The sequence below is a fragment of the Branchiostoma lanceolatum genome, chromosome 2, assembly GCF_035083965.1.
Source record: "Branchiostoma lanceolatum isolate klBraLanc5 chromosome 2, klBraLanc5.hap2, whole genome shotgun sequence".
Lineage (NCBI taxonomy): Eukaryota > Metazoa > Chordata > Leptocardii > Amphioxiformes > Branchiostomatidae > Branchiostoma > Branchiostoma lanceolatum.
In genome coordinates, this window is record NC_089723.1 from 12,967,685 (window position 1) to 12,982,847 (window position 15,163).

General features: G+C 41.6%; 1 protein-coding gene across 1 annotated transcript in view; it reads right to left on the minus strand.

The window, feature by feature from the left end:
• Nucleotides 1–9,219: 9,219 nt before the first annotated feature.
• LOC136427521 (prokineticin receptor 2-like) overlaps nt 9,220–15,163 on the minus strand; it is a 28,263-nt gene continuing 22,319 nt past the window's right edge. The window contains exon 2 of the mRNA XM_066416482.1: nt 9,220–11,499. Coding sequence (XP_066272579.1) covers nt 10,719–11,499 — 781 coding nt within the window. The 3' untranslated portion in view covers nt 9,220–10,718. The remainder of the gene's footprint in view (nt 11,500–15,163) is intronic.

The window sequence follows — 15,163 nt, forward strand, 5'->3', positions numbered from 1 at the left end:
AGCTTTATGCTGTCGATGAAAGTGCCACTGCGGGAGGATACATGTTCGTGTGAGCTTATGTTGGTGAAGTGGAAACTGAAACAGTATAGAATACAAAGCGTTTGTACCAATGTCCTACACATTTCAATCCATTGTCGTTATTCAGACTCCATTATTTTCTTTTGACGACGCCCTTTTGAACATCGGTAGGTAAGAGAGGGGAAAAATAAGAGCAAGTAGTAAGAGACAGAGCTGTGTGATCAGGACTGGTTAGTTCTGGTGGGATGAAATCTGCGAAAACATTTTGACAGTGAAGTATGATATGAACCGTACAGCACCATATTCTTCTACCTAGTTCGAAAGGCGAAAACAGATATTAAAATCGATGGGTTAACACATCCAATTTTTGTTTTTCTTCAAATCTGTGTTGAAGGTAGTTCCGACTCGACTGGCAAAAACGCAGCAGGGCAATCGACCAACAACCCATTAAATTTGGACTTGTGGGATTATCTTGACCACATACCGTGCACAATAGGTCTCGTGGCCGTATTTTCTGGGGTCGTGAGTGTCCTGCCTGGGTAGGCAAGGTGCCAGCTGGATCCAGTCTTGAATTTGGGATGTGTGTAGGTGCCTAGGTTTCCAGGTTAATCTATTTTATTTCATTCAGTGATATTGTACCACTCTTTTATATTTACCTCCTGATAAACGGAGGCATTGTTTTAGACGTGTGTGTTTGTGGTCTGGATATCTGTGGTCAGTATAACTTAAGCACCTCTGGATGGATTGTGAATTTGTGATGATATGGTCGTTTTTTTATAGGCGAAGATCAAGGTCAATGTTGTGACTTGAGCAGAACTTCCGTATAGTATTTTGTCATTCGTTTCGGATGGTGACGTAAAGCCAGCGGCCCCGTGTATGAGAGAGCTTTGGGCGTAAGCCTCAAGCGTCAAGCGTCAAACCTCTGCACGTAAAAGAACCCAATACACTTATCGAGAAGAGTAGGCTACGACTAGCTACTTGAAAAATTATTATGCTTCACCTCAATTGAGGATGACTGTTTTACCTTTAACCTTGTCACGGACATGCTACGGGCCTATTCATCTCGTTCTATTCACAACTCCCTAACAATGCACTTAACACAGCAGCAGTTTTACAGCCTTCTTATAATAATTTTATTTGCAAGTTCTTGCCCGAGGGCTAATTGCAACATGAAACAATTAACAGCAAGGATGTACTGTGCAGATATTGCGAGTTAACAATGTTGACTAGTAGAACACATGGCTATTTTAAAAACTTTTACTGGATACAATCTATGCTTTGGGGGTTTGACTTCTTTTTTGGAGACGTAGAGGTATCCATTCGTATAGTCAAGTACTGGTTACGTCTGAAACAATTAGACATTTCCACACATCCCTCGCAGGTAGACGCATTACTATGTCAACAACATAAACCGGTTAACACCTGTAAATATTCCTGGCTACAACATGTAAAAGAAATATTAGACAATATTGGTTACTCTTTTCTTTGGAACTCTATGAATTTACCTTTAGATAAGAAGCGTATATGTGCATTGTTGAGGAAAAGGCTGGAATATGTATTCATTCAAACGTTCCTTTATATATTATCAATTGTCTACAGATAATGGTAAATTAAGATTTTACAAAAACTAAAAACAGAATACTCAATGGAAAAATATCTACTGTTACTAGATAACTTTGAGCTAAAATCGGCAATCAGCAAAATTAGAATTAGCGCCCACCCTCTTGAAATTGAGAAAGGGTGGTACAAAAAGTTACCTGTTGGGCAAAGATTATGTAACTACTGTATGTCAAAAGCGGTGGAAGACGAAATACATTCTATCTCAAACTGCCCCTTCAATGATCGGGAAAGAAAGGAGCTTTTTAAAGAAGCCTTCAAAACTTACCACAATTCCCAAACGTTTACTGACGAAAATAGAGCTAGAACCTTCAGTTGTTAACCTCCAAAACCCACTCATTCCAAAAAAAAGTGGGACACTTCGTCTTCCACTGCCTCCAAAAAGAAGTCAAACCCAAAAAGCGTAGATTGTATTCCGTAGTAGTTACAAATGACACCACTGCTCGCAAAAAAGTACTCTTGAGAGGCAAACAGGACTGATACATCGTGATTACATACAGATGTGGCGTCATGTGACGCAAGTGGTAGAGCGCGCGGCTGTCAAACAATGGGACCCGGGATCGATCCCGGGTTGTGCCCAGAGACATGGTCGAACTTGCGCCCCTTGAGAAAGGCACGACTTCCCTCACTTCACTCAGGTATAAATGAGTACCTAGCTCACCTAGGGTTAGGGAAGTACCTCGGATAGAACGTTGAATGGAGGTCCCGCGTTTGGGGAGAGCCACACCCCGCGCACGTAAAAGAACCCACCGCACCTTTCGAAAAAGAGTAGGGGCATGCCCCGGTGTGCGATTGTCCAGATCCTTATGTCTGGAGTTGGTGATTCACTATAAATCACCCGGATGGAGGCCTGGCGAACCTCCGTATCGTATCAGCCATACGGTGATTTAAACCATTCACCCGGACGGGAGAACTGGCGCATCCCCGTCTTGTAATTGTATGACAGCCAACGAAAGGGTATGCCACCCCATAAAAAGGGCGGTATAACCCCGAGGTTGCGAAAGCACTTCGACTGATGCAAGGGTCAAGTTAACAAGTATATATTTACTTTGTTTATCATGGAAGCTCATCTGTGTTGGTAGTAAGCATAATACAGCGCTGAACTTTCTTCCAAGGATCCTTGAATACCTTAGTGTTGGAAGAAAGTTTAGCACTGTATCATTTGCTTTGCTTGTTTGTTTCCCAATAGTATTTTGTTCGCAAGCCGCGGTCCCAGGCTACGGATTGGCTGTTGTGCTAAATTAGACGTAATTGGAGTAATAATCAACGTCTGTAATTCAATTATCTGGCGGCAGAAATCAAGACGTCGGACAGTTTGATGCTGAATGACACCAGAGGGTGGAAATTTTGTGCAAATGTCTATCATCAATGGTCTGTTGCTGGTGCATAAACCCGGATTACTGAGATTATTGAAAAGAGCAGATCTCGGGCTGACGGACACGACCCCATTACGAAGGTATTGACCCCCCTACTAGTATGCAAACACAGAATAGAGAAGTAGAAAACCTCTTCCTATTCCAGTATGCGTGGCCGTGGACATGTCTACTTTATATACTGAATGGAATGTTGGTCTGTCAACTATGTCTAAGTTCATCAGGATACTAGAATCATATAAAGAAGCAGAGGACTGACAATCTTGTAATTTTCTTTTTAAAAGTGCAAAGTACGATGTCTCCTCGAGTTTGGCCGAGAGAGTCAATATCTCCAGGACTGATGACACTATCAATGAGAGTCGAATAGAGTGTGTTTTAAATTTTCATTTGAGAAGTTAGGATATCAATGCTGTTCGCCATCTATGTCCAAGAAAAAGACACAGAAATACACCACGTTGTTTTCTTCCTAATTATCAATCTAGATTAACATAATAATAGTCTTTATTGCATATTTCTGCCCGGAAGGGCTAAATGCACAGATAACCACACGTGGTCTATAAGAAGTATCATGCAAAACATGAATTGATGAAATGCTACATACTAACATTGAAAACTGAAAAAAAGACAAACTGTGGACTGTTGCTAAACTTATGTTGATCACCCAGTAGTTTCTTCTCTTTTTGAAACATTTGGAAACATGACAACATACATGAAATAGATAGCACCGGCCTGCCTTTGACAAACCCTGGCCTGCCTTTGACAGACCCTGGCATGTCCATAACATAAGATGTGAAATTCGTATGCTCTGCTGCAGCACCATAGGAAGCCGCTAGGGTGCCCATGGTCGAACTTGTGTTTTGCTTTCCCGACACACGCCCACGCACCAAATATCATCGACATCAATCCGCATCTTCTCGACTTACCCTGTCCTAAAACCTGCTAACAGATATACGCATAACTTTCTTAATGAAAATATACTAATATAGACGCAAATCATATATAATATATCCTAACTCGCTTCAATTTTGGTATGAAGCAAAACGGTTTAATGTTAAAGGCAACCCAAGCAATATTAGGGCCCAAAAGTTGGCTTTTAAATGTCAATTGATTTAGTCATTTCTATACATGATTAGTTCAAACAGTGAGAACTCACTGAAAATCGTCGCCGGGGTTTTTGTAGGCTCGCGAAACTAAAGGGATCATCGTATGGCATGTTTTTGCACGGTTTTGAAATGCTCAAAGTATGAAGCTATTACACAAATTTGCTAGACAGTGTTAGTAGATGTCACTACAATAAAGATTTCAGCATTTGTTTATTTCCATTTTTGGTCCCAAATATTGCTTTGGTTGCCTTTAAGAAAAAGGCTGTTGTGTATGTATAGCCAGTGTTATGTATGACCCAACCGCAGAAAGTTTCAGGCTACAATTGCACGAAGCATTGATAGCAGTACGGACATACAGTTCTGAATATTATTCACCTCAGGCTCAGATCGCCACATTTGTTTATATCTGACCTTTCCTAATGGCAACAGGAACAGTTTTGTGCCGTCGGCGAGATCGTCCACTTCTTCCATTATCACCACTCTATGGCCACATTTCTCATTACCTAATGGATTTCAGAGCATGAGAAATACTCTGATTTTCTGAAGTTGAGTGGAACATTCATTTCCGGATCCGGAACAGCTGCTGGAAGGAGATACCTTTATCCTGTCCACTGTTATATGCCTGTGAGGCTTAAGGTCAATGGAGCAAGGCACGATTTCTATTGCGTGCGTCTACCACACAGAAGGGCCCATCATGAAAATGAACTGTCTGTTTTCTAAGGCTTTGTGTAAAGCTTGTCAAACGATGATAACCTGCTAAAGCCACATTTCAGATATTGTATATGGTCCGTTGGTTTGGAATGTAGTCGATCGATGTATTGTTCCGCCTGTCGTGCATACACAGTTTAAAGTACATCACAAAAGCAAACTTATATGAATAAAGACTAAACTTTACAGAGCCATCATCTAGATGGATTGGGACTCACCCAAACTTTCAGCAGACGATAGACCCGTCTACTACCGGGACGTGACGTTGGAGACACGTGACTGCACCAACGGGCCTTCAGTACCAGAAAACCTGTGTCACCCCCCGTCTCTATTTAATGTCGGACGGTGGGCTCGAATGTAGCGATGAAAACAAAGTGTAAATTTATGCTATTAAACGATTGCAGCCAAGTATAAGGTGAAAAGGTAGTCCATAAGCAAGTTCACCAGTCCAAAGTCTGAAGAATAATTTGATGTGATGTCCAATAACTGGAAAGGGGCATATTTTTAGCGCAAACGCGCACGTAAATGTTGATTGAATAATGCTACAATGTTGTTTTTGAAATGTCGTGAGAAAATATTGTACCTTCAATTAATTTCATTTAAACTGTCATGGATTTGAGTGGACAACAGCAAAAGAGTTATTGCTTTTCTTACATGAGGAAGACATGAAAAGAAAATTACAGTAGCTGACAGGGGTCTTTTTTTTACTACACTCCAACTTACCCTACAGGCATTGATCATACACTGGTTGGAGGCTCATTTACATCGCAAGATTTCCAGGTCGTCGGTTGCATTGACTTACATGTTGACCTACTCTGTTGTGTTCTGACCTTTCTCATGAGTTCCCTGTATTCCTTGTGTTTGTCTCGTAACCTTAGTTACTTTAGCTAATCAATCTTACAACGGGAATTGCAATGACAATTAGAGCATGTAAAAAAGAAAGTTAAACTTAATTGCGGTATTCTGCTGAACACATGGCCCGTACTATATGGCCCATTCCATACTTGCAATCAGTAGATATAAGCCCCAGCGCATGATATTTAATCTGCACAATCTATAACCCTGGTATCAATTAGGACCTGGCAGTACTTTGCATCCGGACGTACGCATTCCATTTCATTCGTTGATGCATTTTATATTCTTTTATTGGATACTTTTCCGTAATTAGTATGAATCAACCTCATCGGTTCTCTGTATGGTGCTGAGATTGCATGTTCGACATCAAGTTCTACTTTTTTTTGTCTCTACAAACCCAAAGACAAAAAGTAGAAAGCTCGACAAAAACGCCTAAAAACACGTAAAAAACCTGCCGGAACACATCCTCTGCTTGGAGAGTACCAGAGTTTCAGCCGAGTAAATGCTCTGAGGGTTTCCATTTGACCCCAGACCCCCGATCCGTAACCCGCGAAACAGCCCGGTGTAGAGCCAAATTCTTGATTTACAGGTAGGATTAGGGTTAAGATGAGGGCCCGGGTTATGATAAGGGTTAGGGAAGGGGTTTTGGGCTAGAGCTATGGTTAGGGTTAGGGTTAGACTTATGCTTGAAAATTACCGCGTCCCACGAATGTTTTGCACTCAGTGTACTCCTGTCACGTATACTGGAATCCCCCCCCCCCAAAAGTGTCGTGCTCAGGTGCAGTAGCTGACCTCTCACCTCTATTTGGCCAGCTCAGAAATTTGGCTTCACACCTGTCCTACTTACTTCCGGGTTTCACGCGGTACGCCTACACGCATGCGCAGTGCTGTTTTCTTCCGGGGAATACCGGTACCCTGTCCCGGATAAAACCGGGCGCGGCATCCAGGCTTATATATGTAAAACGGAAGGTTTCTTCCGAGGCTAAATTGGCATTTTAGATTTAGATTGTTCTCTTACTTATGAATTGAGAAAGAACTGTAGTACTGAATATATTGGTAGCTGGCCATGAAAGAATTCTAAATCTGAGTTTTTAGACCATATTGATGACGTCATTAAATCTTATTGTCCCTAGTATTATTTTTTTTCTAAGAGGAAAGAGCTTTGGTACATGATACTGCAATGAAACTGTGTTTTCCATGTGCATAATTATCAAAATTACAAACGTACGTTTTGACAAATTGATATCTATGAATTTTCCATAATATATATACGAAAATTGTTACTTTTGAATTAGGTAAAAACAATAATTTTCCAATAATTGCATATCATAAGTAGATATAAATTTGTGCGAACGTAACTTTGTAGCTTTGATCAAAATGCACATGGAAAACAGCTACAATTATTCAATACAACTACAGTTCTGTCTTAATCAGTTAATGAGAAAAAAATGAATAGTCAAAAAGCTATTTTAGCCAGGGAGGAAACCTTAAGGGTTAAAGTGATCTGTAAAAATATATGAATTCACCATTGGGCCAGAACACTTAAAAGGCCACAAAAACATTATACGTAAATTTGAAATGCCAGGTAATGTAATTAGAAAATCCATGCGAATATCGGTGCCAGTTGGTCAAATGCATTGACTTGCACATACAATTCTCTTTGTTGATAAGTCTTACATATGTCTACTACTTACTGGGGGCAACCGATGTGTTAAAGAAAAAAGAAATCACAGGATTGTACGTCCACGAAACTATATTATTCTTTATTGACCTTGTCAGCAAACTTTCACTTTGCCTTCATCATTACTGGGGTTCAGTCTGTACAGAAAATACATTACTACGATGACTTATATACATTGCAAACCTGCGTACAATTAATGACAGCGTACAATTATCATTATTATCACGTCACATTAGTAATCATGTATAGCTTTGGAGAGGGTACTAACGTGAGCCAAATACTTTCACTATGTCGTCTATGGTAGCTACGTTTGAGTATGCCCGCTTTCTAGGGACTCAAAGTTTGCTGTTTCTACATCAACCACAGTTTACGTCATGGGTTTTCTATTTTGTATGTATTTCTGTTCAGTTGTAGTTGTACGACTAAGTGTACGCCAAAAATAGTTACTCAAGCAACTGGATAAAATCTTGAGTGACTGAAAGATAGCGGATGCTGTCTGAAACGTCTGACTGTTTCAAGATTTTATCCAGTTGTCTGAGTAACTATTTTTGGCGAATCTTGTTACCTTGATGTCTGACCTTCATCAACGTAGACTAAGTATACTTCGTTTGTGCATATGATCCTTTGCAACAATTAACAGAGATTAAATCACTTTCCCGATCTTTTTTTTACAAATATGATTAGAATATGCACATTAGTTAATTGGACGATTATCTATCTGCATTCCCACGAAAACTTTGATTGGACATCATTAGTAGTAATATATACACCCTCCTTAAAGAAGGACCCCTATCGCTCGATTCGTTGACTCGTTCGCGTAGGGGTCCTGATCTTTAGCCCCGGTAGACACGGTTCTGGCGATGTTACTGACAGTTGCTTATTAATAATTAATGAGCTATCCTTATTTGGCACAATTTGGCGGTTTATTTGTTCTGAACCTAAAGTAACGATGTGAGACGTAACCTGATTGGTTGATAGCTTCAAAGCGCTCTTTGCGCTTTTGCTAGAGATGAGGTTTAGCAAACCCTCTGATTGGCTGAAGCTGTTTTGGTGGCGACGGCGCCAGAACCGTGTCTACCGGGGCTAAAGAGCAGGGCACCTACGCGAGCGAGCCAACGAATCGAGCGATAGGGGTCCTTCTTTAAGGAGGGTGAATATATAGAGCGTTTACATTGCACCGTCGCCGTGCAGCCGCCATGTTGGTTTGACTATTTCCATTACAGTAAATCATAGATCAAGCATTTTATGACAGTTTTAAGCTGTGATTAAAATTGAAATTGTATTTTGACCCACTCAAATAACCACCATAGAATGTCTCAAAGATAAAGATCCACAAAGAATAGGTCAAAACAAGGATAACCTCCTTGGTAAAAACTTGCCGATTAAACGAAGAACTGCTGCGTGCGCTTGAAATGCAAATTGCGACACCAACACGATGGTCAGCACCTGTCTGATCACTAAAGTGGGCATCTCACTGGAGTGCGCCTAACTAGTACTGCGCCAAATCATTGCGGAAACTATGCCAATTTTCATGATTTCAGGCAAAACATTGGCGTCAGTTGGTGCCGGGTTGCGCTACTTTCGCGAATTTGGTGCTATTAGGCGCAGCGATACCCACTGTCCAACGTGAGTTAAAACGCTTTATATGTTATACTGAGTTACGCTCGGAACAAGTTTTTTTTTAAAGAGTTATTATACATTTTCTATAGATTTATACATATAGGAGCTCTTGATTATGTGTAACAATGACATTTCACTATCATAATGATATCTCCTTGCCATCAATATATACAAATATATATTTATATATAAACTTATTTATACATATATCATGATATATGTATATATGAATCTGAAAGTCAGGTTTCTGGTGATTTAGAAATCTAGTGGTTGATCATTTGATCATTGTATTCACATGTACCAAAATAGAAGTAAAGCACTTTTTTTTACTAAGATATCACCAGATCGGTAACGGTGGGTGCCCTAACATAGCACGGTTTTTTTACTGATCTTGTTATGCACGTTATGCTGTGTTTGATTTCTCTGATTATGTTTAATAGAAAGGTAATTAATAATATAGATAAACAAAGTCCATGCACACAGCTGTCATTTACATTCAAAATATACGTTTACATATTAATTTCTTGTTTTTTGGAAAAAAACGTGTTCAAAAATTTATTCATCAAAACCTAACCACTCTCGGGCAACAAGCAATGGAGCGCCGTGAGTTCGAGCACGTGAAGAGGCATGCTATATATCAGGGCAGCCCCGTTATCTGTGCATATGTCATTTAAAAAAATGAAAATGGCAGGGACGAGAAGGGCTTTGGAAAGTCAAAGGTTGGAGCGATTTTAAAAAAAGAAAGAAAGTTATGTCGTACGCCATCGGTGCAAGAAAGAGAACAACAGAGAAGCTTGTCTCTTGTCATTATCACTGACTCGCTCTTTCTGAAAAAACGTAATGATCTGTGATATGCTAAAGAGCATTTCACAATTTGATCACAGCTTATGTTTAAAAAAAAAATACGACAACCAGGCTTTTAAAATGCCTTTTAGAGATGTTTCGCCCTACTGTTTGGAATCATAGATAAGCATTGAATCACGGGACACGACATGATAAATATGGATCGTTGAGATGACATTTAGCAAGCGGTAGAGTATCACCGTTTCCTCTGATTGCGTTCTTAAGTGATGTCGGTGTATATGTGAGAGGGGCGAAACTCACTAATTAATTGCAGAACTCTCTCGTTGTGTAACCGTCTTTAATTAATAGCAGGACTATCGCTATCTTCTGAGGGCTTTAGAAGTGACGGCCGTAACGACGTTTTAACAAGGTTCCTTAGAAGTGACGGCCGTAACGACGTTTTAATGTGGTTCCCCCTAGGGGTGAATTCCGGCGTCGCGACAAGGTTTAGATAAGACAAGAAATAAAGTGACAGTGGCGGAGTTCTGAGGCAGTCGGTTTCTGGACCTAAGAGCTGACGGACGCCTAAGTACGAGCCCTGTGTGTGCGGAACACATTCTGTGTCCTGTGTGATTCCTTCCCTCTCTATGCGGGATCTCTAAAGAACCCAGGGTATTACCACCACTCTTACATATAACCTAACCTACCCTATCAGTTGGAAGAGTATCTCCGAAGACAAACATTAGCGCCACGTCTTCAAATTAAGTCTAGATGTAGGCAGCGCAGTTGTTTACCTTTATACCTTTGATGTGTGAGATCACCATTCTACAACTTCGCTCCAAGAAGGACGGTAGAAGAGGAACTAGTGGAATTCCTACGCCATTTTGATGACAAAGGCTGTGCCCCTTGGGAAGAAAGGCAATGAAAACGTTTCGTAAAGAAAATGTTTTGTTCATCCACCTACAGAGCAGTCACGGTGACGTCAGCACGTGTCTCCACGATGACGTTAGTGACGGCGGTCATGCGCACACTGCCATTGCGCGTGGTCGTGGTGGTGTGAAGTCCTGAATGGAAATCCTCACTGCGCAGGCGTCGGGTTCTTCTGCTAGGCTCACGTGATTGAGTGCGCCTCCGTCTACTGCACATGCGCTGTAGTGATTTCCAACTATCCTTTGGTAATATTTTGATGTACTTTGTGATGTTGTTGTTGAAAACGACATAGACCAGCGTGTTTATAAGACTGTTACTCATAGCGATGGCTTGGGCCATGTAGAACATGTTCGGACTGGTTGAAATCTTGATAAGGGTGCCGAAGTAAAAATCTCTCATCACGGCGTAGACGTGATACGGGGACCAGCAAAGCACGAACATTACGAAAAGCGCAAACAAACGGAAAGTCTTCTTGCGCGAGCGCGACTGGATCCGGTCGTGTGACGCATTCCGTTGGCCTGGAAACTGTCTGCGCCAAACTTTACAGGCGACGAATGAGTAGAACACGCTCATAAAAACCACGGGGAGCAAGAACTCGCCGATAAGTAGGAAAATGTGATATCCCTTATAGACGTGCTGTAAGGATATTGGCCACAGTATCCCACAGTACACCTTATCACCGTGGGGGTATGGAAGTGCGTCTGAATACAGAACGCACGGCACTGCGAACCCTATCGCAACAACCCAGATCACCAGGGATGTCCAGCCAACATGGAGCCGTCTTCTTTGGGCGTCTTGGACAACAAAGTATCTGAAATGATAAAAATAAGATCATGTCAGACTTAGATATGGTAAAGCAAATAGAGCTATAAAGTCGCAAAGACTTTAATAAACAGCTGTAAATGTAACAGCACTCATGATAGGTCATTTCCTGTCCCCGTATACATAGCAGAGAAGTTCATATTTACTAAGTGTCTGGACTACTCCCATGAGGTGTAGCCAAAACGAATGCCATAGGAAACATTCGAGTTCTCTCGCATAGGTGAAAGTTGTGTAATATCGATCTACAGACCGAGTCCAGTACTACAAAGCAGGCTCCCCCTCACAGGCGTCGCCAAAATATGATGAAATGAAGTAACCATAAGATGCTCTCTTCAATGTTATGGAATACTTCAATAGTTACGGAAGCTTCCTATCTCCAATGTGAGGGACATGGCCCCCTATAGCTATGATTGGATGATTAATATCAAGTGAAAGAAGTGGGGATGTTTTGCTCCAAAGATCTCCATCTGCATCATTCTCTAGTTATTGTGTGATTACTTTTAATAAAGCATACGGAATTATTATTGAGCCCCTGTAACGACGATTGGTTGATCGATATCAATGAAACAAGTGGAAATGTTTGCTCCAACGACATTGTTAGGTAGGCCGAATACTCTTCGTAGCCAGCTAAGGACTGAATCGCGAGGAGCGCACAATTGGCTGGGCTGAATCATATGTGACTGAGTAGAATAGAGGGTTATATAGATCAATTTATGCAAATTTATTCATGAGATGCAAATTTATGCAAATTTATACGAAATGTAGCCAATGAGCTAAATAACATAAAAAAAGTAATTAAACCTTTTAATTTATGCATATCAAAGGGATGATTTATGCAATCTTATCCATCAGATGCAAATCTATGCAAATTTACGCGAAATTTAGTTAATGAGTTAAGTAACATAAAAAGGTAATTAAATGTTTTAATTTATGCATAACAAATACATCATTTATGTAAATTCATTCATGAGAGGTAAATGTATGCGACAATTGATTAATGAGCTAATCAACAAAAATGGTAATCAAACGCATAGATTGATGCATAACAAGGATATGATTAATGCGAATGTATTCGTGTGATGCAAATTATTGCGAAATTTAGCTTATGAGCTCATTAACGCGATCAGTTAATCTATGCATAACTGATAGATGATGTATACATCACTATGTGATAATGTATATGTCGACGGCCAGTGACCCAAAGGGGTCAAACCGGTGGTGACCTGTGACGTAAAGGGCCAAACCGGTGACGTCACAGCAAGCATCATGGGATCGTACGTTTATCTTCTCTAGAAACATCGCGTATGCACCAGAGTGCCTATATCATCTTCAAAGTGCTCCGGAGTAACTTATTACTCCCGAGTAAGAATTTACTCCGGAGTAGATTATTACTCCGGAGTAACGTAAATTACATGTAACACAACAACACAAAAGACACTAGGATATGGCGACACTCTTTCGTAACACGTGCTTTATTCATCACTCATCGATCAATAATGTATCAAGGAAGTCATAAGCCAACGTGTGGTTCGTCCTATATGCCCAACATGTGGGAAAGTTGTACGTGCTGTTGGTGGTAGGTCGAAATTGTATTACTTCAGAACGAGGTAGCCATACTTTTTCATCAATGTCTGTTCTGAGACCCAGTTCTTGCTGTGTACGATCTCATTGCTGTGACGAGGCAGCTCAGCAAACTCTATTAGATAAAACTTTTTGCCAGCACGTTTCGTCTCCTTGATCACGTTTTGAGGGACATCGCTTGCACGGTGAGTTATTGGAATTGTCCAGTCCCGATAGAGCGTCCACTCGTTCTCGCCACCACTGTCGAAGTCGTACCCTTCACTTTCATCAGATGATGCCGATTCGGAAGACAGATCTGACGCTGTATCACTCTCGGAACCACTTTGATCACTGTCGGTTTCTGTCGTCGAGACTACCTCCTGGGGGTCCATCACAGACTCTGCTTCTGAGACGATTTCTTCGTCTTGTGACAATACATGGCCATCGTCTTCGTCGTCGCTGTCTTTTCCACCTTCCTTGACATCCGTATCATTTTCAGACGACGTGTCGGAGTCGTCGTCAAAAACATCGCGCTGTCGGTATGACCCCGTCTCGGTATCTACGACGACCTCTCCCGAGACAATAGCTGACTCATCTCGGTGTTTTCTTTCTTGATGAAGATCGAGGTTGAATTTACGATCAAACTCCCTATCACAAACCTCGCAGACGTAAGGCATGCTTCCTTTCTGTTCAATGGACAGCAAGAAAATGGTGCGATATTGATGTACACACAAAGATATAACATGAATGCAAATAGATGCTCCGGAGTAAATTTTTACTCTGGAGTAAATTTTTACTCCGGAGTGAATCATAACTCCGGAGTAAATGTATTACTGATTAGTAACACACACGCAAGCACACACACAAATACACACACGTGCGCGCACGCACGCACGCACACGCACAAGTACACACACACGCGCACACACACTCACACACAAGCGCACAGACACACACAAAATGTTTGTGTGTGTCTGTGCACGTGCGCACGCGTGCGCCCGTGTGTGTGAGTGTGTGTGCGCGTGTGTGTGTACTTGTGCGTGTGCGTGCGTGCGTGCGCGCACGTGTGTGTATTTGACTGCCATTCGGCGCGCAGGTGACCTCAATACAACCTCACTCCATGTGCGGCCATAGGACAGTGAGTTTTGAACCACTCACACCAGGAATTTTCAATGGGTGTGGTGGGCTCCTTAACGTGCTCGCGGTGTGGCTTTCCCCAAACAGGGGGCCTCCATTTAACGTCCGAGGGACGTCTCTAACCGAAGCTAGGTACTCATTTACATCTGAGTGAAGTGGGGAAATTCATGTTAAGTGCCTTTCCCAAGGGAACAATACGGGGCGTATCGGTGGTATCGAACGTTAGACGACTCGGCTCTGGGCGAAACACCCTGCGACACGATGTCACATTAACATGCGCCTCTGGCTCTGATTGGATGGTTGAATTTAATAAAATAGATACGGAACCCGGCCCCCATGCGAAGTACATTTAGCCCTCTAACCACGATTGGTAGATTAATACCCAAGGAAAGAAGTTGTGATGTTTTGCTCCAATGATATGCCATGCATCTCTAGTTATAATATATCGGCCTAGGGTGGTTACATTTAATAACATAGATGCGGAAGGTCCCCTCTCTGATATGAGGGACATTGAGTCCCTTTCGGCTCTGACTGGTTGATTGAAATTCAGAAAAGTCGGTTAAGCCCTAAAGTGGTATCATGGGGTTTATGATCTGATAGATTGGTTGCAGAAAAATGAGACGGATGCGAAATTTCCCCCTCTGATACGAGGTACATTGAGCACCTCTGGCTCCCACTAGTTGATTAAAATTCAGAAAAGCCGGTAAAGCGTATCAAGGAATTTATGATCTAATAGATTGGCTACAGAAAAATAAGACGGATGCGAAATTTTCCCCCGCTCCCGGAGGACTTTAAGCCTGTCTGGTTTCTACGTTCCGTTCGATTCGACATGAAGGACATTTTGAGCCCCACTTGCTCAGTGAAGCAAATATAAACCAAAGACTTCCATGTGCTTCAGGATCTGTACAATAAGTCCTCGGCCTCACACAGTAATAAGGTGCACAACATAGATATCA